The sequence below is a fragment of the Rhipicephalus microplus genome, chromosome 2 (genome assembly GCF_043290135.1).
Source record: "Rhipicephalus microplus isolate Deutch F79 chromosome 2, USDA_Rmic, whole genome shotgun sequence".
NCBI classification, from domain to species: Eukaryota; Metazoa; Arthropoda; class Arachnida; order Ixodida; family Ixodidae; genus Rhipicephalus; species Rhipicephalus microplus.
The window spans coordinates 67,780,398-67,806,866 of NC_134701.1; the positions used below are offsets into that span (position 1 = coordinate 67,780,398).

The following is a 26,469-nucleotide window of genomic DNA, read 5'->3' on the forward strand; positions in this document are numbered from 1 at the left end:
CCCGAGGCTTCTTGAACAGTGCTGGTCCGGTTTGTGCTGAGAATTATGTACAGTGTAACGGGGTGATAAAACTTAAAGACAGAACGTAGCAATATTCGCTTTGCTCGTTTTTGTGTGCCACCGGGCACACACAACTTTAGTTAGCAGCTTGCATGAGATCTTCATATTAGAAGCACTCAATAAGTATGAATGTCTGATTTTAAGCATTGAGGTTTTCTTATGCAAGGTTTATGTAACCTATGTACATTTACTGCATGTCTAGGATAAATTTAGCCAGCAATATGTATTTCAACATATTCACCTGCTAGCACTTTGCATTTGCCAGTCAGCCGATATTACTTTGGCAAACGAAATAAAAAAGTTGCTGTTGTGGATTTCGGGGCAAGTTATACCTGGGGCAATTAAGTTTTTGTCGGACAGCAGCCTGCTACTTGATTTCCTCAATAATTGCCCAGAAGTAAGACGATTCTGTTTTCGTTGGGTTGTATTTTACAAAACATTATTTCGCAATTTTTGCTGTCTGGCTTGGAGAAGCGATCATGCGGGACTTTTTACATGATACGATGACCAGGATTTATTTATCAATGGTTCCAGCTACCAAAGTGCCCTGTGGGATTCCACTGAGAAAGCGTGGTTTAGCAATTTCTAAATCTTGCATCTCGGCTGTGGCTAATGTTCTCGTTACCTCTTTCGCCACCGTGCTTAGTTAAATTGTTCAATTTGAACAAGGCATTTCTCAAGTTGAACTTGCGCGGTTTGCAGGCGCATAACTACATCTAGGTAAGAAAGTGTGAAGGACACAGTGTGATCCATGACGCTTTGTTGGTTTTTTACTATAAGGAAGTCTTCCCACATCGCAAATAGTTTTGGATTGCTGCTCAAGCACGTTGATGATGGTGTATTGCACACACTTCTAAAGGACTCATTTCTTGCTGATCACTCATTGACAGCAGATTTTGCAAGTTAAATCGTCACCAATGAGTTTGGCGATGAGGTTGACACATCATATTTTAGTGCTAATGACAAGGGTGAGTCGACGTCAAGCTGCAACATCCAGTGGGGGAGTGTCGCTCACCCGCTTGATGTTGCACTTGACTTGACTTGACGTGCTCTCATCACTGGTACGTGTTTTCTAGACTCGATGATTTCATCCTACAATACTACTTTGCTGAAAGCGAGTGGCCAAAACTAATGTTAAAGGGAAACTTTGCCTTTTTTTTTTTTTTTTTGATATTCACCGATTTCATTAAAGCTTTGAGCTAGTGTTCTTGCCAGTACTGTGGCGATATGTGCCAAATTATACAACTGTAAGCCGTTTAGTTTTCTAGAGAACAAATTTTAAAATTGGTAGCTGATTTTGGAATCACATTTGTAAACGCGGGCCACCCTGTGTAAAGGCCTACTCATATTCAAAAACCTCGCCTTTCCCAACAGACCAATGCAGCGCGTGCTCTCTTCTACGAGGAGACGACCAGCGATGACGACGCGAGCACAGTTGTTTTATCAGCTGCATGCAGTGCGTAAGTCATTGTTGGCACCAGGTCTTACAATATTGAGCTACGAGGAAATAGACTTGGGGCATGTCAGAAGCTTCACACGCTGACGGGTTGAAATCAAAAACAATGCTTCCGTGCTCGGATAGTAGCTGCCATCATTGCTGAACTTGTCACTGCTAAGTTCAGACAAGCTGGTACAGCTTGGTTCCGCGTCGGATAACATCGCCAACTTGCTTTTTGCGCGTCAGAAAAGGTATGTGAGCTATGCTTACGCCCTGGCCAGCCATGGCGGGAAGCAGCGGACCTCGTGCTATCATCGGCGATGGATTCTCGTGATGTCGTCCGATACCCACCATGGATGACAGAACAGCTCCCTGTATCGGTTTTCATATTGACTAGTTGTTTAGTGCTTAATTAAAATATTGACGAGTGCCTGGGCAAAATGAAACACTCTAGCTTTTGCAGAACTGTAAATAATATTTGAAAACAGCGTTATCTCAGTATAGTCGAAAATGCATTGGATGTCCCATTTAACGTCGTTACAGAAGGCCTTCCTGTAAAGCTTTCACAGAAATACTGATTCAAAAGTGAGTGCACTCGACTTCGCTCTACCAGAAAAGGCCACTGGGAGATGGTCGAACTGCAATCTTTAAAAAAAATGACGAAGAATCGAAGATGTAGTACTTCGTTTTCATCGACGGGGCCATTGTGATGGTGATAAGTGAGAGAACGCCTGTATTCCAGGCCGGCTATTCTCATTCTGATCTTTTTTTTTTTCTTCTACATGCTAGCCGAGCCCGTGCCCGAGCCCCACTGTGTCTCCACTCCAATATATATATATATATATATATATATATATATATATATATATATATATATATATATATATATATATGTGCACAAGACGAGAGCTGTTTTTTTTTTGTCATTTAATAGAACATTCTTCCGGCTACATTGTGGTACCAAACATTGTAGATAAGGCATTGGTATCTAGCTGTGGAAAAATGTTTTTTCCATTTACTAAGAACTGTTCTTTTTACTGTTGTTGTGCAAGAGTTAGAGTTTGAACAAACTGAGTACGAAGTCCTTGTCTTCAGGAAATTTTTGAGAGCACAGAGTAGGTTTCAGACACATAAGACCTGTAATTTACTAAACCCTGTACTTGATCACTAATGAACTTGAGGCTTAATTGTTTTCATAAACGGCAACACAGATCTTGCAACTGAAATGCAAAGCTTGTATTTAAACCATGCAGTCATAGTAGTTACTTTTTATAGTAAACATAATGCGTAGAATATTTGAACAAAGTACTGTAACGAAAGCTTCTCCGAGTGCATTGTAAGTTACAGTCGGCATTTTGACATGCTTAATTTCCCAGGCTCATCTGTTAATTTCCCAGACTCATCTGTTTGTTGCACCGTCAAGTTTCCCATAGAGTAAATGTATTAAAAAGTTCGAAATTGTGGACGTTTATAGGTTTTGCATCCAATTTTCCGGACGTTTTATCACTAACATCAGACTCGGTCACTAACGATGCTGTCTTTTTGGTAGTTTTCGGACCCTCAAAACAGCCTTACTGCGGCTGCTGTACCTTAATCTAATGCAAGCCAATTTGTTGCCAGCCGTTGCTTATACCGCATGGCGTTGTGCTCAGACAGGGGGAAAAAACTACACTGCAGACCTATGTTCTGCAGTCTGCATGCTTGCAGACTCGTGCAAGTGGTTCAACAGATCCCCCGGAACTGTTTCGCCACAGGAATTTCATATGGCGCTGAGATGGTAGTCTCGCCTTGAGTGGACTGCGTGTGCGACGAACTTCTATCCGTGGACGTGAATCTCTATATATCGTGCCCTATATATAGTGAAATTAAGGTAAATGCACGAGAACACCGCTTGCACAGCAGCTTTGGTTAATGCAGTGCATCAGAGAGAGGCGAAAGTCAAATCACAGTTTATGTTGAAGTGAAAGCTCAATGTATGACAATGTATAAATCGACATTATCAACAGTAGTGCTCTATATATCGTGAAATTAAAGTAAATGCACGAGAACACTGCTTGCATAGCAGCTTTGGTTAACGTAGTGCATTGAAGAGAGACGAAAGTCAAATCACAATTTGTCGGAGTGAACTCTCAATGTATGGCAAGTTCTAAAACGACGTTATCAACAGTAGTGCCCTACTTACCGACAAATTAAGGTAAACGCACGAGAACACATGCGGTACGATAGAACATTCGCAAAATGATCCCTATTACGTCAGAGGTATCGCCTATAATTAATCACTAGTAATTGAACTAGTCGCACTAAATAATCTTACGTGCATCAAGAGATGTAACAAAAAGCTGCTTGTTCGTTTTTGTTTGATTCATAGAAAAAGAACCGCCAGACGTTACTATGTGGAATAGCGCAAGTGGTTCAAAAGTTCATTTTCACCTCATTAAGCAGAACAAGTCGTGCCATCTAGTGGGGCCCAGTTGAACCAAGCACGTCTGCCATATCACAGGCCATGGCAGGATATTGTTCAATGGCTGTTGTTATTGCTGTGGCTACCGCTATTTTCGATCTGCTGCTACTAGTGTCGGCAGCCGTGCAGTAAAGCCGGACAACGTTGTGCACGGCAAAAGTGACGAGACACGTTCTGCTTGAGGCGGTAATTTGCAGCGCGACAACCTGATGTTAACCACTAAAACGTGATTTTATTTCAAAATAAGCATTTTCTTAACACAAAAGTAACACTATAAGGTTTCTGGACTTCTATTTCAAAGATCAAAGTCAACTTAATTAGTTGCCTTTAGTGTCCCTTCAATTTTTCTTGACCAAGCAACGACCGAGCAGTCTCTTGGCATATGACATCCCATAGCAAATGGCAATCTCTTTAAGCTCTGGGATTGAGCGCAGCTGAAACACTGCATGCTCTACAACAGTGTTCGTATTTGTCTACATTGTAGCACACTGTGATCTTAACTGATTCTGTCAACATATGATGTCTGCAAGTGCACAAAAGTGCAGGGTGTTTAATTTCCAACTTAACTGTGTCGCTGGTTGACTGTCTATCTTCAGTATTGATGTGCTCCGTATGACAGACAAAATAAATTCGTGTGACAAATTGAGTGCAGTACCTAATTTAAAGAGGGCTTGAAGAAAAACAAGGCATAATAAGAAGTTAGCTTCAATTTTTTGTTTGCATACACCTAGTTAATGTATTTGAAAACAATACTTAGTAATGCAATGGCAGGAATAAGCTAGATGCAATGACTAGGTCATCGAATCTTTCAGAAAAATGCTGAGAGAAGTTTGACAAAGGACTCTCGCGTAGGCTCATTGTTAGTGACATTGTGCCTTGCAGCTACGGAAAAGGACAAGCCAACAGGTGATGTGACCATGCCGCCGGCTGCCCCAGATTTTATAACTGAAGAGAACTGGGACGAAGGTATGTGCCTTGCGCCTTCCTCATTTGTCAACATGTGCACTGCAGACTCCTGGCTTTCTAAGTGGATGAGGGGATGTAATTGTCTTCTACTAGTAGCACTAGTAGGCTCGTTAATTTGACCCCTTTCATTTTAGAAAATCTGATTATTTGGATGGATTCCGTGGTCTCAACAAGTGTATGCATTGTGTAATAGCATCGATTTTGTCATGTTTGGCTCACCCGGGTAATTCGTACCATTTTTGGAGTGTGCCAAGCACGCTTTTCTAAAAACATGCAACGTGAAACAGTGATAATGACGTTTGCAAACGAAAGCAGCCTAGACAGTGTGCAAAACTTAGTCTCTTCGGTTTAATTTTAGACAATGTGCTTACAATATTGTGTGCGGAACATGGTGAAAGCTGTTAAAAATAAAGGGCTTTTCAGTTGTGGTCCTCATGGAGGTATTCAAGCTCGCTTGCTACATTGTTGTGGGCCAAGGATCAGTTGCGTGTCATACCGTAATTACTCAAATCTAACGCGCACCTTTTTCCGGTTAAGCGAGTTCATAAATCGCATGCGCGTTAGAATCGAGTACGAAAAAAAAAATGAATACGGTCGTTCTATTGCCATCGGCATTCCGAAATGGCCGCCCCCTAAGTGCGTCGGCATGGCGCGTCGGCCATTTCTGCCTATGTGTTTCCCATGTGCGGCACTTCGTACGTGTGCTGAGGAGTTCGTCATCTTGGTGTGCATTAGCATCGACGGCATGGAAGGGCCGACTCCAAAAACTCGACGAGTGCACCACGGTGTCTCTTTTAAAAGAAAAGCCATCGCGTGTGCCGAAACGGACGTAAATAGGACTGCATTGCGGTCGTTCGGAGTTCCCGAAACGTGCGTGCGGGACTGGCGGAAACAAAAGCAGAAGATTGCGACAGCAAAGCTTCACGCAAAGGCTTCAGTGGACCACAGCAAGGTCGGTTTCCGCAAATTAAAGAGCTGCTCGGCGAGTATGTGCGTTGAGCAGCGAGCGGCACGGCGGCCCGTGACGGCAGAACTGCTCCAAGTGCGGGTTATGCAATTAGCCTTAGAAAAAGGTCTAATGCGGAGCCAGTTTAAAGCAAGCAGGTGCTGGCTAACTAACCTTATGAAGAGGAAAGGCTTTTCCCTCCGAAGGGGAATGTGCATATGCGAAAAGTTTTACGGAGGATTACGATGAAAAGCTTCACAGTTTTCAGAGGTTTGTCCTAAACTTGCGGCACAACAACAGCTACCTGCTTGGGCAAATCGGGAATGCCGATCAGACTCCTCTTTACTTCGACATGCCTGGCACCACAACTGTCGAGAAGGGGGCGAAGCAAGTTTGCATGCTGACATCGGTCCACGGTAAAACTACAGTGGCGGCAATGCTCTGTTAGACGTCAGATCGGCACGAGCTTCGCCGTACCTCATATTTAAATGGAAGACGCTCCCGAAAGGAGTCGTTTTTTCGAGTGGTGTGATCGTGCGGGCCAGCGAGAAAAATGGGTGCGCGTTGCAATCGATGTCTTACGTTTTTTTTTTTTTTTTTCGTCGTGGAAATCGGGTGCGCGTTACAATCGAGGGCGCGGTAGAATCGAGTAAATACGGTAATTCAGACGAAAAAAATTGTCGCGTGCGTTCATGGTAGCAATACACATAAAGGAGGGGTTATGAGCACATTTATAGTTGAGTCACAGTACTTGAGCCACAGTAAATGGGAACAAAGTTTCTTAAGACCACATTTGCACCTTTTACACTGCTCCTATGTAAAATAGATACTGGATATACATATTGCCGCGTGCATAGCTGCATTTAGCGGCGATATAGCAACGACAACTAAGAACGCGGATTTGCTCGAGAGGCGCAGCTCAAGCGAGTGAAGAAGACTACAATCTTAGCGGCCTTCTCTGAGAGCGTCTCTACAAGTTCTACTGTCCGTGTTTTCGTCATAACAGACAAAGGTACCGTGTTTACAGCTGGAGCACTGTGCTTACGCTCAGTGGCACAGCGCATAAGAAGACGACAGCTTACCACCCACAAACGAATGGGCTTACAGAACGTCTTAACAAGACAATCGCTGACATGCTTTGCATGTACGTCGACATGGAACACAAGAATTGGGACCGAATATTGCGGTACATCACATTCGCGTATAATACGGCGCGTCAGGAAACAACAAAAATGATGCCGTTCGCACTAATTCATGGCAGAGAAGTTACTACAATGCTCGACGCCATGCTGCCTTATGATTGCAATGATTCAGAGACGGACGCCGCAGACTTCACTGAGCGCGCCAAGGAAGCAAGGCAGCTTGCCCGCGTCAGAATAATGAACCAGCAGCAACTTGACGCCCAACGGTACAACTTTCGCCATCGATTCGTCATTTCTCAACCAGAAGATAGTCTGGGTTTGGTTTCCTGTACGACGACGAGGCCTCTCAGAGAAACTCTTGCGCCGATACTTCGGACCCTACAAGGTATTGTGCCGTCTTAGCGACGTGACGTACGAAGTCGTGCCCGATGCCTCCTCCTGTTCGAAACGTCGCCAGCATCTGCCTGAGTCAGTGCACGTGGTTCGCATGAAACTTTACCACTCTCAGTGATGATGTAAACACCCGCTGGCCGCATCTCCACCTGTTGAGCATCAGGACGACGCTCACTCTGGCGGGAGGGTAATGCCGCGTGCATAGCTGCATTTAATGACGAGATAGCGACAACAACGAAGAACGCAGATTTGCTCGAGAGGCGCAGCACAGGTGAGTGAAGAAGACGACAATCTTAGCGGCCTTCTCTGAGAGCGTCTCTACAAGTTCCATTGTCCGTGTTTTTAAATAAACTCCCTGTAATTTATAACCCGCGACAATATTGATCAAGAACATGAAAAGGTTTTGATTTTTCTATTTGTACTTTCGATACTTCCGCACTTCTTGTAAGTAGTGCGTTTTTTCCAGTTTTGTTGTATTCAAGTTACTGAACTTCCATTTCACATTGGGGTAGTAGGAGGGTTTACGCATGTGCAGTAAAGCTTAGGTGTGAAAGGGCTGTTTAATTTTGGTGCTTCATTGATAGACGCCAAAGCAAAACCGAAGAGGAGGCTTATACCAGAGTCTTCGCACACTCTTAGCACCCTGAGGAGCATCAACTTCTTGCTGGGAGTGGTGTCCACTATATATGTGCGTGATCTTCACGGCTCGGTGGAGAGAAGCTGTGGTGAGAATCGAAGTGCCTATGATGAAAAGAACCAAACTGGCCTGGAAACATTGGATATATTTGAAAGCGGTGATCCGTCCAGTCAGATAACTGAAAAGTTTACATTTACACCACTATTGCATTGCATGTTTCTTCAACCTTTTGTGTGATTGTTCCGAGAAAAACTTTCACTGCTGATCAAATTACTTCACTATGGATTTTGGATGTATGAAATGCATAGAGTTCGGAGAAATTGTAAAATAAATGGTAACTTTTTTTTTTGTCGGCATTACTGGTTCACAGGTATAGTGTTGTATTCTTTGAAATGTGGGTCTACACACAGTGCCTTATCACAGTCTGCATAAATAATGCGTCTCTCCAGTCTACTTTTGGAGAGATAAGTTGGGCTGGCAAATACACGGCACCTGCTATGCATATGGCTGCCCTGGGCAGAATGAACTCTTTAATATCAAAGAGAACGAGAGTGCCTCGCGAGTGTCTGTGATGTCATTATCAAGCGCTCTGAAAGGTGGCCGCGTGTTCGGTAAAATTCGAGCGCTCGGATTACGTTCAGCTCTTTCTTTTGGAGCATCAGTCTCTAACTCTGAGCGCTCCCAATCGCTCTGGCTACAAAATGAGAGCATGGCACGATCTGACTTGTAGGACGAATTGCATGACTCAAGTCAACAAATCACGTGGCTGCCGGTAAGTGAACCAGGTCAAGAATGCGAGCCTGCATTTCGGAAAGGGACATCGCCGACCGCATAACACTTCGTGCCAGTGCGCTGTTAGTAGCGTTTCTGAACGTGTGTTTGGGTAGTTCACATCTGTGAAGCCATGTATGCACCCTGTAAAAAAGGCGGCTCCGGCTATTTACGGTGGAACTCCAAAACTGTCGTTACAGCAACTCGGTCGGCGACAATTGCCAGATTTATGTGCAGAGCTCACAAGGCTGCCACTGCATCCATACACATTGGAGATGACCACTGGTCTGATCGGCGCCACTTGTAGATGCGGGGCAGAGATGTTTACCCGGCAGTTTCCCACACTGACTGAACAATAGGGCTACAGGCACGTTGCTGAGATCACCAATGCATCCAGTTGGTACGCTGCCCCGTGAGCTCCGATTGCGAGCCACCTCGGCATCTGGCAACTCCTAGCCAGAGGACCAGAGCAGCCAGCTGAATACGCCATAAGAGCATCGGCAATAAAAATGTAAATAGACTTCGACTGCCTCCCATTGATGATAAAAATAAAGTTTCGCATGCCTTTGTTACAGTCACATGGCGAAACAAACTACGAAAGAGAGTTGCCACAAGACCGGCGAACGTTTTGACACTTGGAGCAAAGTTTCATCTAACATTGCAATAGGAAAGGAGGCCTTCCCCATATATCATATACTGGTTACTTCTAAAAGGCATTCTCGGCAGGTTTCGTGTGCCCTATCAGTGGTGACCTATTCTGCATGAGGACTGAAATCTGGAGTTGATACTGAAGGATAGAGTTCTTGTTTCTCGTTTGTGCTTCAACAGAACGTGATCGCACGGCTTACCTCATGAAAGAGAATGCTTTTCAAAAATGTGTGGGCTGCAAGCGAAAGGTCAATGGGCCACGTGTTAGAGACCCCTGGTTCATAGGGGCTATGCCAGGATCAGTGGGGAACAATGGAGCAGCCAAAAAAAGGCAGCAGTTATGAATGAAAAAGAGGGGTTCTACTCAGAGTCACTAGAAGTCAAAATAAAATTAAGACCAGCCTGTGTGCAAGCACTTGGCTACAGCTTGCGAAAACTGATTCGGTGGCATTTCTACGTACAAGTATTAAAGGTTTTATAGCGAACAGTCGTTTGTTTATTTGTCTTTCGCATATTTTTGTACTATGAGTTTGTTTTGAGTCACTTTTGGCTTCATGTAGTGTGTAGGGTTGTCATGCACTAACGTGCAGCTCTATGAAATGTGCAAACATGGCGAACGCAGCTGCACACAAAAATGTGGTTGCATTTTTTTTTAGTGGACTCCTCTTAAACAGAACTCGAAGGGGCAAGAAAATTTGTTCCATTTATGAGAAGTTTCATTTAAGCAAAGCCAACAAAATGAATTATTTGAAAAGAACCAACTGTTGCTGACTGAACAAAAAGATTTTGAAGTATACAACACTACTATAGTTGATTAAAAAGAAATTTTGCTAATATGGCTGACTCCGAAAAAGGGGGGTGATAACAATTTGCATGGCCTTGTTCAAGCACTCTCTCGCATAGTAGGAGTGCATTACTGAAAGGCTGGTCAGGAACTCTGTGCCACCTTCGTGTTCAAAGTAGCGCTGCAACAGGATGACAGCATCTCTTGCTGCACTGTCGGCCACTAAAATGAGCTCGGGATCACACACCATCTCATCACCACTTGAGCACAGATTTTCTCCTTGGACTTCAGCTATAGGTTCCTCAAGGCTGTCTAAGTTCACGACGAGACGTCAATTGCTTCTTGGCGTGGGCAGGCATATGCAATCGCTGGATTGGCTTGGCTAGGCTACGCTAACTTTGGCATTTGTTTCATGGTTGCTAGACTGCCATGGCCACTTTCACTGTTGATGGCTTTTGCTTGTTTTAGTTCCATTTAACCGACATAAGCAAAAAAAAAAATGTTCCTAATACCCAAAACTTTTTATCAATAAATATATAGGAGACCAATCAAATATGCCTGGATAGTTTCGTTTATACAGTTTTTCCGTTTAACAGTTTCATTTAATGGGAGTCCACCGTATTTAACCATTTTGAGGTTGCTTGGATGTGAAGAACTCTTGGCAGTGGTGGTAGCTGTATCCTGTTGCTAATTTGGCTGCTGACTACATGCTTTTACTTGCTTACCTGCAGAAGCCAGCGGTTCGGCCAGCCTAGAAGACAAAATTCCTAAGCCGGCTGTGGCTCCAGTCTTCATCAGCGTTCAGCCGATGGCACCAGCCCAAAGGCGGCACTACTATGCCTCTCTGTCCAGCAAGTCGTAAGTGCTAGTGAATATTGGTTTTGCCAGAACCTGTGTTTCTAACCTCTTCTCTGAATACATCTAGGGGCTGCAGCTGCAATGCATTTGCATGTGAGGGGTGCTTGTTAAAAGGCCATAGAGCATTTTTGCTCCTCTCATTAAGTTAGTTATTTCTCCGTAACAAGCTTTTACTTTCATAATACCAGCTTCCGAGACTTCGTTTCAGCACGTGTATACCTTGCGCCACTGAAAGTGATCATTGGTCCATTATGGAGCCTTGTGAAATTCTACATTTGCAGTTAATTTTGAGATTGCAAAAACAATTTGGTAAGTATTATGGCCTTCTTTACTCATATGCAGACATTGGGGGAAATTATGCGTCAGTGCACCTTTTCGTTAGTGCTTATTGAAGCATTCTGCCTCAGTAGCTTAGTAGGCAGTAGGTCCATCTCGTAATGTGAAAGATTAAAGCTGATCCTTAGCTTCTTGCACTTTTCAACAAACTCACTAGCAATACCAGTGTTTTACTTTTCATGTCGTGGTTTTTGGGTGTTAAACCTAAACAATTGTCTTACTCCTTAGGGCTGATAGGTTGTAGGTTTGGCATGATGGGCCAACTGTTATATAGCTGCATGGGGGGCTTTAAATTGATGGTGGTGTGTTCAAAACTCTTTGAACACTAGCAGCAAACAGTGTGCTTTTCGAGGCAAGCCATGCAAGTTTGCAAACTTGTGAAAAGTTTCTCCTCTGTGTGTGGAAAGCATGGAATAGTGGCTGACAACAGGCATTCTTTATGGTAAGACCCTGACACATGTAAAAAGCTTATCGCATGATTTCAAGGCTGGCTGCCTGCAAAGTTTTTTGGAGGGACTCTTTTTGGCAAAGCAGTGCACTGTGCCAGCTGCTTCCAGAGTACTGCACCGTCAAGGTGCTTAGTTTTCATAAGCATAATACCCTCCTTCACCATGAGCATGATTGCGTATTTTGAGGCAGACCATATTTCTGTGGTTTGGCTGTTTCAAAGAAAGGGTCGCCCTGTAGTGTGATGAGTGCAAACGCTGCGCAGTGTCACTTTCTGTATACACGAATGGGCAGAATCTATGCCTTTACGACGTATTGAAAAAAAAATTTTTGTTCTTGAAATTGGAGAAAAAGCATGAATGAATGATCTCCTTGAGGGAGAACTGTTTAGTAAAACTGCCCAGCTGCTTTGTTGGCCAAATGGCCACTTCTGTCAAGAAATTTTCAGCAGTGTGGGAATTGACAGAAATGCACAAAAAAAAAAGGAGACATCGACAAGTGCCGTCTTTCAACTGAGTGCTTATTCAGAGAAGACATGTTAGCAGTGAAAAATAGTGCAGCACGAAAGTCTACTACAGCATATGATCGCTAACAAGTGACAATATTTAAAAAAAACAATTAAAAGAAGTCCACGCAACTTCATCTTGTGAAAGCATGCGAAAGATAAGCCACTTCTTTATCGTGCAAGTCTCTTTTGCGCACTTATGTTAAGGGGGCAGACTAGTCTTAGACGTCATCTTGTTTATTTCTACAGCACTCTTGGTGAAACTGTACAGACTTGTGCATTTTTCTGCTGATTTCAAATGTGTAATTACTGTATAGTGCAGAATATAGGTCGAGATTTTTTCCAAAAAATGTCAATAAAAAGTCACCCCTCGACCTATACACTGGCCCTTGGCATAAACCAAGTGATTGTCTGGCAACAGGGAGTGTCGCATGCTTTTTGGGCATCAGCATCGACATCGCTTCTTTAGGCAGACGTGTTCTCTGCCGACGCCATTTCTCTTTTCTTGTTCATTTAGTGTTTGTAGCGAGTGTCGACGTTACTCTGCGACATGCCATGAATACCGGTACGCGGTGCCAGTTCACCGCTGCGTTTAAAAGAAAAGTCATTGAATTCGCGGAAGCGAATGACAACATGGCGGCACAGCGGCAGTTTGGAGTGTTCGAGCAAAGCGTCGGGTACTGGCGCAACCAAAAATCCACACTGTCGGTGTGTAACGCGAAGAAGACATCGTTTAGTGGTCCCTGAGCTGTGCACCTGGAACTCCAGGGTAAAGTGGCTGATTTCATCAGCGAGTACCGTGCTAGATCTCTGCCAGTGAATGCGGAGCTCATTCGATCAAAAGCCCTCGAGCTCGCCCGTGAAGCCGGTCTGTCAAAGGAAAACGTCAAGGGATCCATGTATTGAGTCTGTCGCTTCATGCTATGCAAGGGATGTGCCCTTCGACAGCACACGTCGATATGCCAGAATCTGCTGGAGATGTACGGGGATAAATTGGTAGTTTCAACTCTACGTGAACAGCCTCCGGTGGCAGCATGGCTACATGCTAGGCTAGGCCGACGGAACGGGGGTGTGGTTTGATGCCGCTGTGGTCCACGACTGTTTGTGAGCGCGGGGCAAAAGAGGGGAAGATTTTGTCAACCGAACCAAGCATTCGCGCTTCACCTTTATGCTTTCCTGCACGGCCGACAGCAGAAAGTTGCCCCCCTTCATCTTCTAGCCAAAGACGATGCCGAAGGAGGCCTTCCCATGGTATGTCATTGTCAGCGTCAACGAGAAGGGGTATATCGACGAGGTTTTAATGTGCCAGTGGATCCGGACAGTGCGGAACCGGCGGCCCGGAACACTCCTCCAGCAACGGAACATGCTCGTGCTGGATGCGTTTCGCAGGCACTTGACGGCATCAGTGAAGGAGAGCCTTCGCGATGAAAAGGCGGATCTTGTCGTCATTCCGGGAGGGATGACGTCAACACTCCAACTGCTGAACGTCGTCCTTAATAAACCTTTCAAAGACGGTGTGCATGCGCTGTATTCCGAATGGATGGCTGGCGACAACCCGCGGACACCGACCGACAGGCTGGCTGCGCAGGCCACCTTTCGCGACAGTTTCTCGTTGGGTCTCCGAGGCATGGAGGTCTCTTGCTGAAAAGATGGTGGTGCGCGCATTCAAGAAGTGCTGCGTTAGCAATGCTCTCGACAGCATTGAGGTCGACATGCTATGGGAGGCGGCTAGTGATAAGCAGTCGTCGTTGGAGGAGAGCTCCGACAGCTCGGAGGACTGAATAAAGTGAATCCGTGAACAATTTCGCGATTTTCTTTTTTTTCCTTTTTTGCTGGTCCAGGTAAGGGGGTCAACCTATATTCCACCTCAACCTATATTTCGCATTATACGGTAGTTTTCCTGTAGCTCATCTCTCTGAGCAAAATTTAAGTTGACACTCCATTGTTTCAGGCCTCAACAGAGAAAAAAGTGCTTAATTAAAAGCAACATTTAGGATGCGGCAACATATACTTACCATATTTTCTCGCATATAACCCGTACCCCTAACTTTGTATTTCCTGAAGAAAAAAAAAACCTGGGAGTAATCTGCATGCTTAGCTTTAAAAAAAACTGTTTTGGGAAGTCGCAACTGCACAGCACATCATAATCTCGTTTACAAAAGAACTCTCTTTTTGAAGCGATTGCCACAACGTTGACGGCGCCGATTCACATTCTTTCAATCATCGCAGACTCTTCGCTGTCAGTTTCGCTGGCGCTCTCAAAGACGCAATCGTCCTGGGTGCCATCCAAGCAATTGTGGATGCCGCACATTTAACCTCTTGTGCGCCATGTTGGCCGGAATCGCCCCCCACGCATCCACGATTCACTGGCACAGCAGCGCAATGTATGGCTTCCGCACGCGCCCAGTCGGTGTCAGGGCGCAACGGCCATCGGCCACCCACACGGCATACAGCCGTTTCACGTGCGCCTTGAACGGCTTATTTGGGCACACGTCTAGTGGCTGTGGCATGGAAGCCGTGACACAGGGTATGATCACGAGGTCTGCGCGGTGGTCAGCGAGGTGCACTTACACTGCATCAGAGCAGTGGCCTCGAAACGGATCCAACACCAGCATCGACCACCGTGCCAACATGGCGCCCGACCTCTTCTCCTAGATCGTGCGAAGCCAGCCACAGACGAGGTCACCATTCATCCACGCATTACCTTCGGATCGCACAATAATTCCTGGTGGTAGTGGAGTGCTGGGTAGCGTTTTGCGCTTGAAGATTACATACGGGCGTATTTTGGTACTGTCCACCAAAGCTCACAACATTACTGTTCAGCGTAGTTTGGTGTTTCTGCCCGTCAGTACGCTTACAAATTCCGAGCCCTTTTTCTGCAGAGTGGTGTTCATGGGCATCTCGAAGTGCACGGGCATTTGATCAGCATTCCTCACCCGGGAGAGCAAGTAGTTGTGCTCCTTCCGCAGCCTGATGACTTAACAATGATAGCTCAACAGCTTATACTCGTAGGCATTGGGAAGCTGCTGGCACATAGCCGTTTGCCCCCGTATCGAAAATCCGTGCCTGGCCATGAATTGCTGAAGCCATCCACTGCTCGCATGAAACTCACGTGAGATGTTCATCTCGCGGGCCAATCTCAGCGCTTCCATTTGTGCCATCTCTGTTCACAGAGCGTGGCCGCGACTCCTCCGCCTTTCAATAAATTTGACAAGCTGCATGTGAAGGAGGTACGCACCAGTCTTCGGGCCGCGAAATGCTCGCTTCTCCTTGTGTGCACTTTCGAGAGAGGCCTTTTTTTTCCGCTAATCGCGAATGCAGGATTCGTCGACGTCGTGCCTCCTCGTAGCAGCACCGTTGTAGATTTCTTCCGCAGCAGCTATAATCTTGAGTTTTTCTTTCGCGGTGACATATTGCTTTTGAGGCCCACTCATGGTGCTCCGCCAGACAAGGCTGACCAACAATGAAATCTAGCCACACCGGACTCAGAAAAACGCTGTGAAATCGCTTTGCCGCGCTGTTGACAAAATCAAACAAGGCACACAAAAAGTGAATAAACACGCTACAGAGGGGATCTGGCTATGGCCTATTGGCTTTTATTAGCTTTGCACCAGTCGATGCCGATGGGGATGCAGACTGCACAGGAGGCCATGCATTGCTGTGAAGCCGACCTCTGCTTCCGGATTATTCGCTGATAACCCGCACCCCCACTCTTCAGGCATTTTTTTTTTTTTCAATTTAGGGGGCGGGTTATATGGGAGAAAATACGGTATGACTAAAGATTAAAATTAAGTTTTTTTCTTTTCCCCTTTTTTAGCTATTTTTCAGCAGAATGAGCTTTCCATTCTGAAAGCTAGTTGGCAACCTGTTTCAAAATTGATGAGTAATTAGTTATAAGGGCGTGTTATTTGAATTCTATTTATATTGTTGGATTTTATACACGCATACGTTTTCATTGCAAAAAGAATATTGTTCTACCTACCCTAGCCGCTGTGAGATTAAGGCCTCAAGATTGGACAGTGTCATCAATTTAGATTTTGAGGAAAGTGAAAAAAAAAAATATAAAATACAGTTTATTTAAGAACTACCAGTAGGGATGTGCATATTTTACTATGTAGGGGATAATAGCCACCAGTAATGTAATCGGACTGATTCTTAGCACTATAGCGGGAAGCTTCTTAAAAGTGCTTGCTGGATGATCTCACTTGAGGCATGCTTGTAGACAGCCAGCTACTCGACGCCTGTCTTTCTCTGTCATCCGTCTGATGGTTGGAAAGCTGTGGTTGAGATGGAGTTCATCCAGGATGTCAGTTGATGTTCTCATGTTGCCGCAGCTGAATTTCATAACTGCCGCAGCAACTGCAGCTTCAATCGTAAAGAGTGAAGCATGGCGCTCCTTAGGTGCCAAAGCCCAGACCATGGAATACTATTCTGGGTTTCACCTATTTGGCACCTTTCTAAAAGCCCTTTTACCGAGAGGCACTCGTAAACTGGCAGAAGAGCCTTGCACACATGTTGTGGCAAATTATAGCGGTGCCTTAAAGCGGCTCCCCTTTTGGAGTTGTCTCGTTCTGCCGGCACAAAGTCTCGGCTTGTCGGGCAGAGGTTGTGGTTGGACTCAGTATTATTTGAAGTTATGTGGTAATGTCATGCTGTCAATATCTCCTTTGTGGAATTTGAGCGCCTAGGCGTACTAGGAACTCAACGTTGTGATCAGGTCCCCAGTGAGTCTTCCTCTTCCTCCAAAGGTTTGAGGCTCCTCCCTTGTGTCTTGCAACCGAACTGCGTAGGGCAGTGCTCATACGCTTCTGCACGTGATTCACACTGTCCTCTTTCTGGCCCTTGAAGCCATAAACCCTTGAAGCCATAAACATCCGTTTCTTGCAGAGCAAAGAAGGTGCGGCCGTCACCATCTGACAGAATGGCCTCTTAAAAAGGATCACAGCTGTCTCAACTTCGATTTCGCCAGATTCGTTCGAGGAGTTCTTCAGGCGCACGTGGCTGTTGTGCTAGGCCTGATATGCCGGGTTGTCTGCCTGCGGTCTGTGTTTACACCCAGAACAGGAATTGCTCAAAAGCAGGTAGTCATGCACAAGCTCGGGGAATAGCTCAATCACAGCCCCCCCCCCCCCCCCACACGTTTATGCAGGACGAGTGCCCGCGCCTCATCCACGAGCCTTCAAATGAAACTGTATGTAATATTATCGGCATTGTCAATACGCAGTGCAGTTTTTTTTTTAAAGCTAGCGAACTGCACTCACCTGTCACGTTTTTTTGATCGCGCAATTGACTGCAGGAGTCAATTTTCGCTTGACATATCCCTGCCTTTTTTTTTTTTTTTTTGAGTTCACAATAATATGCTCATCGTCCAAAATATATTGTTCATAGCCGCTTGACGGTTGCCAGTGGCCTGCATGGCTCAAGTGGCGAGAATTTTGATGGCGAACAGGTCAACTTTCTGATAGCCGTTCACCCGCAGAGAGCGTCATGCTTGCGCAGTGTCTCCACAGTTCACTCAGTGCGCACATTTTCGCGGCAACACCGTAGTCTCTGTTCCACTTGTAAATAATCCTGACACTGCCATTGCAGACTTTGCACTATATAGCATCTAGCAGTTGACTGATGCAGCCAAGATTCCCAATGATAAAACATGCCTCCTGGCTCGCTGCGTCGTTATTACAAAAATCAAGTTTTCTTTTCTACGTGGCAGTCACTGCTGTGGCGGCTGCATTTCCAATGGAGGCGGAAATGTTGTAGGCCCGTGTACTCGGATTTGGGTGCACGTTAAAGAACCCCAGGTGGTCTAAATTTCCGGAGCCCTCCACTACGGCGTCTCTCATAATCATATGGTGGTTTTGGGACGTTAAACCCCACATATCAATCAATACGTGGCAGTCACTGCAAGCTTATGAAACCTTCCATGTGCTTTCGCCTGCATTTGCAGCAGTTCTGATTGCTTTAGTAAAGTTGTGTCATGGCAGAGACGGCCGTTGTCTTGAGGAGTGTCGGGGGCTGTCAAGACCCTTAGGCCTAACTCTCCGTCGGCTGCCTCGGGCGGCTCTGTGAATTTTTCGCTCTCCTCGGACGAGCTGGGTGACGTTGACACTACCTCTCGACGTTCACCTGCGCGCTTGGTGGCTCTGGTGATCGATGTGTCGGCTATGTGTTACCTGTCGGAGCATTGCAGGCTGACGGGCTGGACAGGCTTGCATCGGTAGCAGCGGCGGGCGAGCCATCTTGTTCTTTGTCGACACTTCTCGCTAATGAACGTGCCTGGAAGTTATTGGCTTATGCGACATCGTTATATTTTTGCTAAATTCGTGCTGATCTAGGCATTGCAAGAACTTGGCTCGTGCACAGCTAGTGCGCATATCAAACAACAGGCAAAATGGCATCATGTCAAGTTGATCGTGCGCTGTTGCCGCTCGAAGCAGACGATGCGAGACTCGCTGAGCCAATGAAGTGGCCAGCTCATGGTCATGTGCACTAAACAGCCAATAGCACTGCGTATTGTGCTTCTTTTTCAGTTTTTGTGATGCTCTTTCAATTTAGACTAAGGTAGCGGCAATGGCGTTTGTCATACGGCTGCTTCGCGTCACAAAAAAAAGTGGTTTTTTTTTTGGTTGGATTTTCCGCAAATCAAGCTTGCGCGTCTTCTTTTATGTGATGTAAAAAGTGAAGTATCGCTCTCTGGAGTCTCGAAATTTGCAGACAGGCTGAAAAATGCTCGTCAAATTCAAAATTGCCATAAAAAATAAACGATTCTTCGCGATTTTTATTGGGTCCCCAAGACCCAGTTGCCCCCTTAATTCCTGCGCTGTTGAAATTTTCATGAATTGCCAACTCACCCAAGCACTTTTGTCAATCGGCCACTTTTGACAGCTTTAGTGGACAGCTTCAGCAGTCACCTGATGCCACAAGGTGAAGGAACAGCTTTGAAATGTCAAAAGACATTTACTATAAATGGTCGCACCCTCAAGTTTTGCATCGATTGATAGCGAAAAATTGCTCAGTCATCACATGAGTGAATTCGTCGATGAGCTCTAGCTGTTCATAAGGATCTATCGTATAGAGCTGCGTATAAAACAGGGTTTTTTTTCCCCTCTAAGCATTCCAAATTCCCGCTTCATACTACTAGTAGATCTGAACCTTTTTCACAAAGTTGTGCCTAAAGGTTCAGTTCTGTTATTGCTGCATGGCTTTGGCATGGCTTCATTATTGTTGGCTAGCTATAGCTTCACCTGTGTGGCCAAGGTCAGCACTGTAGCCATTTGTTTGATTGTTGAGTTTCATTTTAGGGATAAAGTTCATTAAGGCGTGGGCTGTGCGTCCCCTGTATGTAGCCACCTCTCGTTTAGTTCTTGCAGTGTTCACTAGATGGCGGTACTTTTAGCTGATGATGAAAAGATGCAAGATGTTATAAACTAGATGGCGGTACTTGTACTTGATGATGAAAGGTGCAAGATGTTATAAAATAGGAATGATGCCACATATGGCGCGTGTCATTGGTGGAAGGCAATCGTTCGATTTAGTGCGGCGACTTACACTAGGGGGAGCGTTGAACTAAAACCGAGTGGGCAAAATGTACGGAGGACTTATGGTTTACCAGGTTTACCTCCGGAGCTTCGCCCACTCATCATCATTCACTTCGTGGACATGGCGGCACGTCTTTAGTGTTAGTGTGTACCTTGACGGTGCACATGTGTGCACAATGCTTTCGAAAGTGCACGATGTCAGGGCCTCGAAAACAGTACTTCGCTGCTTTTAAAAGAAATTTAATTTGCCGAAAAAAATAAGCAACAGTGTAGACGGGAGGCAGTTTGGTATCGCTGAGAGAAGCGTCCAAGGATGGTGACGACAGAAAGCTCTTTTTGCGTGCAGTGGCAAAGTACAGCTTTCGCGGCTTGAAGGGCCCGTAAACCACCCAGAAGTTGAAATTCGTTTGTGGTGCAGAAATTGTGAACTAGTGTACGATCAGCACGGAGCTGTGAGAATTTTTTGAAACTGTGCAGTAATAGCGGAGTTAAATGCATTTGATTATCGAAAGCGCGATGATCGCTCATTTCACTCTCTCCTACGCTTCCCTCCACTGGTATCCTCTCCCAAGCCACTTTGCCCTTTCACCGAGTGTCCCTCCCAATCTCGCACGGCATATGTCATCGCTTACGCGCTGCTTAAAACACCATTTATGTCCAGTTGGACTTCAGCCGTCTATTTCGTCAGTTGCGTTGCAGCTGCGTGCTTGTTGGCGAATCGTGACTGCCGCAATCATGCTGGTATAGACCCTGCGTTGCACGCACGCCTTCAAAGGATCACCAATGCGATGGACCCATATGGGGACATGCCAGTCGCAGTAGCGGACTCCTGAGCAGGTGCACGCACGCGGGCAACACGACGAACAAGAAGAAGCAGCGCACACACCTGCTTACAAACTGACCGGAAGTCGTAGGCGCTTGCTCGACCAATCAGCATATTTGGCTCGACGCGTCATAGATATGGCACGGGCTGTCACGCGGGGTCCCGAAAGGCCCAGAAAGAAGGGAATTGTTTTCCGGAATTTGTGGCGCCAGGGTGGCTTGTAGCCCTGCCACGTGCAGAATCGTTGATCGCGACGACATTCTGCACAAGATGCGCGTGTTTACTTGAAATGTTTGAAATAAATATCTGAGGTGGTTTACAGGCTCTTTAATAAGTAGGGCATTCCCAGAAATTGAACTAACCATGATAAAAGTTTGCTCTTAGCATGGAAGTGATGCAGGCGACAACGAGGGAGCTGGCTAGAGAAAAGTGTATCTCGAGCACAGACTTGAAGTTGGCAAGCACTGGATACGCCGTTACATGTCCCATGCGGGATTTTCACTATGCCAACAAACATCAGTTTCTGAAAAGCTCCCTGAATACATCAAAGAGCTTCTTGTCTTTTCAGCACCACGTTTTTGTTGTGTAGGTTGAAGAACTTTCAGTAGGGGCAAATTGGCAATGCTGATAAAAAAATAATTTTCGTGGACATGTCCTTACTGTGGACAAGCGTGCCTTGCAAAATCATGGAACATGCCATTTATACAAAAATTGTGAAATCTTTAGACTTGCCTAAATTATTCATCCTCCACAGCTCAGATTTCACAAAGGGTTTTCTTGCGAAACCCAATGGGCAGCGTTCCTGCCTGATCTTCACACAAATCTGGATGCAAACCTATAGACAGTTGCGATATTCTTAGACTTTGTGAAAGCGTTCGATAAGGTACCACATCATTTGCTACTAAAACTATCTTATGCAAATGTACACCCCGACATCTTACACTGAATTGAAGCATTCCTTAATAACTGTTCACAGTTTGTCTTTATTGACAAGAGCAATTTTGATTCCCTGCGAGTAACTTCCTCGAGGATCTGATCTCTGGCCTGTCCTCTTTTTAATATATATTAACGATCTACCTGCTCATGTAACCTGCAATATTTGCATGTTGGCGGATGATTGCGTCTTTTACAACATCGTTACGGATACATTTCACCTAATTCCTTTTCAGGCAAATATTAAATGTCTGCAACAGGGGTGCAACTGTTATCTAATGACACTAAGCTCTGCTAAATGCAAAGTTCTGACATTATCCCGCCAATGTAACCCTCTGTTTTATTCATATTGAATTGATTATATATCATTAGAAGCTTCATACAAATACCTTGTACAAATATTTCGATGGTAGCCTAACTAATGGCTCGCACACATTACTAACGTCCTCTAATCTTCTAATAAGACACTTAGTTTACTTGAATGCCACCTAAATCAAGCTCTAAAACAGTCGGAATAATAGCCTATCAAACCATAAGCCCCCACCAAACATATTTAAGCTATGCACTCAAAACCGTGTAAAACCATGCTGTTAGGTTCATACACTCTCAATATTCATATTATGTCAGCGTGTCGTCGTTGCCAAAAGACTTGGGAATGCCGACCCTTCCATCTCGTCGTCATGTATTGTCCCCATCTCTTTTCACAAGTTTTATCGTTCACTTAATCAACTACCGTACATTACAGTTGAACCTCGATATATCGAACGGCGTGGCGATCGCCAAACAGTTTGATATATTCAGAATTCGATATAAAAAAATCGGAAAAAAAATGTCAACAGCTTGCTGAAAACAACCAACGAACCGTTCAAGCGTGGTGCAGTAAATACTCACTTGAAGAGTCAAACATAGTATTTATTGTGTTGGTTTAAAATATTGAAAAAGAGTAGCCTGCTTTTTGTTGGCCATGGCGTGTTTGACGACTGCGTCCTCAATAATATGTCCTGGCGATCCATAATTGATAGGCCGGTGCCTTCAATCGCGCCGCAGTGGCGGCGCACAAGGACCAAGGCAGCTACGACCTCAGCTGATGTCGGGAGCGGGGCACCATCAGCGCTAGCGGGATCCACCTCGGCAGAGTCTTCAATTGGCTGCTCAGCAGTAGATTTGGTGACAATCTCCACATCTGGCCTGTCGCGCACCACAGCGCGCGACAGCGCGCGACAGGCCTAACTTCCAACGCACAAACACTGCGAGCACAACGACCGATGCCTGCCGATGTTACGGGGGAGGAGCTTGCAACAAGTGCGCAGTGTGCCGTTGACACCATATAGACTGCAACGACTGCAAGCTGCAAGGCTGCGGCGTGAGTCCGTGTGTAAAGCGCGCACATGGCGCGCCCATGCCGGCTCGCCTGACTGCTTTCCCTTTCCCAGCGGCAGCGTCTGAGACAGTCTTCTGCGTCCTTTCCCTCCTATACTTTCCTCCTCAATCTTTACCTCCCATTCCCCCTTCACCCGCGCGAAGCCGTGTCGGTGCCTTCGTATTGAAAGACGATAACAGCTCCGCGCTTTCCTCTTCTCTTTCCTCATTTAAGAACCTCTACCGCAAGGCTGCGGCGCGCGTACGCCGCTACGTTATAGTGGCGCTCTCGGCGCCGTCAATGCGTGCAGCATTCGTAAACGCCCGCCGCTCTACCGCTACTTTCGAGAGTTGCGGGAAAGCTCGCCGCCTGTCAATCGAGCGCCGGGCGGTTTGGGGTGGTTGAGTTCGATATATCTATTATATGTCACTTTGTTCGAAATAAAAAATCAATAATGCATGCGATTTCCTGCGTGATATAGGAACCGTTCGATATAAGCAATAATTCGATATATCCGTGTTCGATATATTGAGGTTTGACTGTATTCCCGCTGACCGAACGTCGCATCGAACTAAGCACAGTAACCAAGTGGGCCGCCCCCGCACTCTTACTACATTTAAACCCGCTTAGAACGAACCTCCATTTAATAGATTTTCTTGATATAATGAACTTTTCTTATTGCCCCCCCTTCTATTGCTTCATAGAAGCACATGTATTTGCTATGTAACAGAGTAACAGTGGGAGACAACCTTGATATAACGAATTTTCGCCACAGACATTCTAGGAATTTTGCACCGCATTTCAGTACGAGCATGCATCTTCCGTGGCTATCCCTCTGCCAACGAAGCACGAAGTGGAGGCGGTGCACCAGGCTAGAGTGAGCACTCATTACTGTGCTCAAGTGAGCGCCAGGCGGGCAGGCTGGGCAGGCGAGGCTGCACCCCACGGGCTGGCATCACCGTCGTTCTTGCTGCTGCGGGTGCATGCGCGGGTGTGCCCCCCTCACTCCAAACCAATATAAAAAAAAAACTACTTTTGCGCATTAGCAGTGCTACGCTTTTAGTTTTCGTCACATATGTGGGGCCGCGCTGCATATTGAGGGTGCTTTACCGAATAGTTTTCCACGCTATCAATGTCTTTGTCCGTGTCATTCGCTCTTCGTTTTTGACGCCGTGTGCACGGGCATAGTTTCACTGGGTGCGCATAGTGAGGCCCCCAACGACGTTCAGCTTTGCTTTGTTTTATTATTGCGATAGCAATTATATGGAATATCTCCGCTGATTTTTTGCCATCACTGCCGCTGTCATTCACCGTATAGGTATTCGTGTCTATAATATGAAAGCTCAAAAAAGAGAAAGAAAACCGTTCGTGCTCGGTGCCCAGCTCCTCCCAATGCGCCGACTTACATTTATCTTCTTGCCCCGCGAAAAGGGGGGGGGAGGGGGTTAGATGCTTGTGCGTGCGCGCTTATCCTTCGGTCGGGCGAATCGCACGCCTTCGACTTTGACCGGAACAATTGCGCTTAGTTGCCCAGCCCACAAAGATCACTTTGCTTGCTTTACAGGCGCGGTTTGTGAAAAGAGTGCGCTTTTCAAACACAGCAAAGTAAAACCTGGGGCACTTGTTAGTTTGCACTCATACCTGTACCTGGGATTACGTTTCATTCCTCGTTTTTGTTTAAACAGTGCATTGGGTGTAGAGCAGTAAACGTTAGTTCACTTTCGTCCTGTGTAGGTTCGTGCGTCATTTGTGCGTGAGCAGCGCACTGCACATATGGATCTGCTTGCTGTTCTTAGTGCTACATTCCAAGTTGCTGCTATCGCATTGAATGCGTTGCCCTTGCGGCGAAACTGTGACTTTTCTTAATTTCGGACAACCGTGTCGTCGCCACCGTGGAGATGTCAGATTAGGTGCTGATGGAAACTCTCGGAGGCCACAGTGACGACGGATCTTCGGAGGTTGACTCGTCGCGCGTTTCCGTCTTGAGCCACGCTGCGAGTTCGCAGGCTGGTAGCTTTCTGGCAACATGACGGCACGTTCGATTCAATGCAATGAACACGATAGCAAAAAGTTGTAATGTTATAAGAAGTAAGGCTGGTAGCCTACTCTTTGGGATCCGATATCGTAGAACTTCTACAACACGCTGGTGTGAGCAAATACGGCCGCTCCAGGAAGAAGTGCTCTTTTCTCACAGTCTCTTGGGGTTGAAACCCTGCTGATACTCAGAGATAGGAAGCACGCCAGCAATCGCAGCCGCCTTTAAAATCTTAGTTCATTATTGCTACTCGAGCGATTCCCCTTCCTCCCCGCATTGTTTCATGCTCTTTCAGTACAGGTGGTTTACTTTCTGTTGAGTATTCGATGGCAGTTCCAACATGTGGGAGATGTTATCTTATGCACTTTCTAGATGATAGGGATGGGCCGACTCATTTGACCTGCTTCAACAGCGCTCCTGTGCTTTTATCCGCTCGTGAAAGTTACGATGCAGGGGACATGATATCAATTCGAGTTTGTTACGGAACATGGCAGCGACAGCAAAAGCCCACCGAGAGTGTCCATATAATTGCTATCGCACTAATAATGCAGTTTTTCACTGTAAAGTAAGCATTTTAGGTTAGCTCTGCCTTCAGTCCACCTTTTGTTTAGTTTGCAGATTTATTTTCCAAATTTTCGTACCAATACTGCAGTTTGCATACTTATTTTCCAAATTTTCGTACCAATACTGCATACAGTCGACTCCCGATAATTCGAAGTCGCTTAATTGGAATTATCAGTTAATTGGAAGTGGAGTGGGGGTCCCGTCAGTTTTGCATGCAGTTCAACAGGAAGAAATTCTCGGTAATTCGAAGCTAGAGGTCTGAAATTTCGGTTAATTCAAATTTATTTTCAATCGAATTCCCGGAGCAAATCGTAATGTTAAATTTTCTATTTTCGAAGTGCTAAACAACAATGCGTGTGCGACCGGCACCCAAGGGCATCGCAGTTGACCACAGCGCCGCAGCTCAAAGCGTCAGCTGATGGCATCGCAGTTGCATGCAGCGCCCCAGGTCACGAAGCGGCTGCTCTGGCGGTTCCGGTTCCAAGATTCATTGTTGATCTCATTACGGTCGTGTGCGGACTCAGTGTTTCCACGTGCGACAAAGCTCCACGTGCATTTACTATGGCAACTCGCGGGCCTTATCGGACGCTTCACTTGGCGTCTTGTACAGTGGGGGAAGACGACACAAGTGAGCTTGACGTTGATGGTCTCCTGCCAGCTCTTGGCAACGTCCCTTTCGAGGAGTACATTGCCACTGACAGTTCGGTAGAAACGTGCGGTGCACTGTCGGACGCTGAGATCGTGGAGATGGTTCGGCCCAGCGCGTCTAGTCACGAAACTGAGGTTGACGACGACGACGCAAAGGAGCCACTATCGCGGGCTGCTGA

The 26,469-nt window shown here is 45.9% G+C and overlaps 1 protein-coding gene across 18 annotated transcripts in view; it reads left to right on the forward strand.

Moving 5' to 3' along the window:
* Positions 1-26,469, forward strand: part of LOC119170849 (uncharacterized) — a 101,234-nt gene that overhangs the window by 27,105 nt on the left and 47,660 nt on the right. For all 18 annotated transcript variants that reach the window (XR_012893698.1, XR_012893697.1, XR_012893696.1 and 15 more), the window contains 2 exons: positions 4,842-4,925; positions 10,978-11,104. Coding sequence is in view for 14 of the 18 variants with exons in the window: in XM_075886552.1 (XP_075742667.1) it covers positions 4,842-4,925; positions 10,978-11,104 (211 nt within the window). In the remaining 4 variants the exon portion in view is untranslated. The remainder of the gene's footprint in view (positions 1-4,841; positions 4,926-10,977; positions 11,105-26,469) is intronic.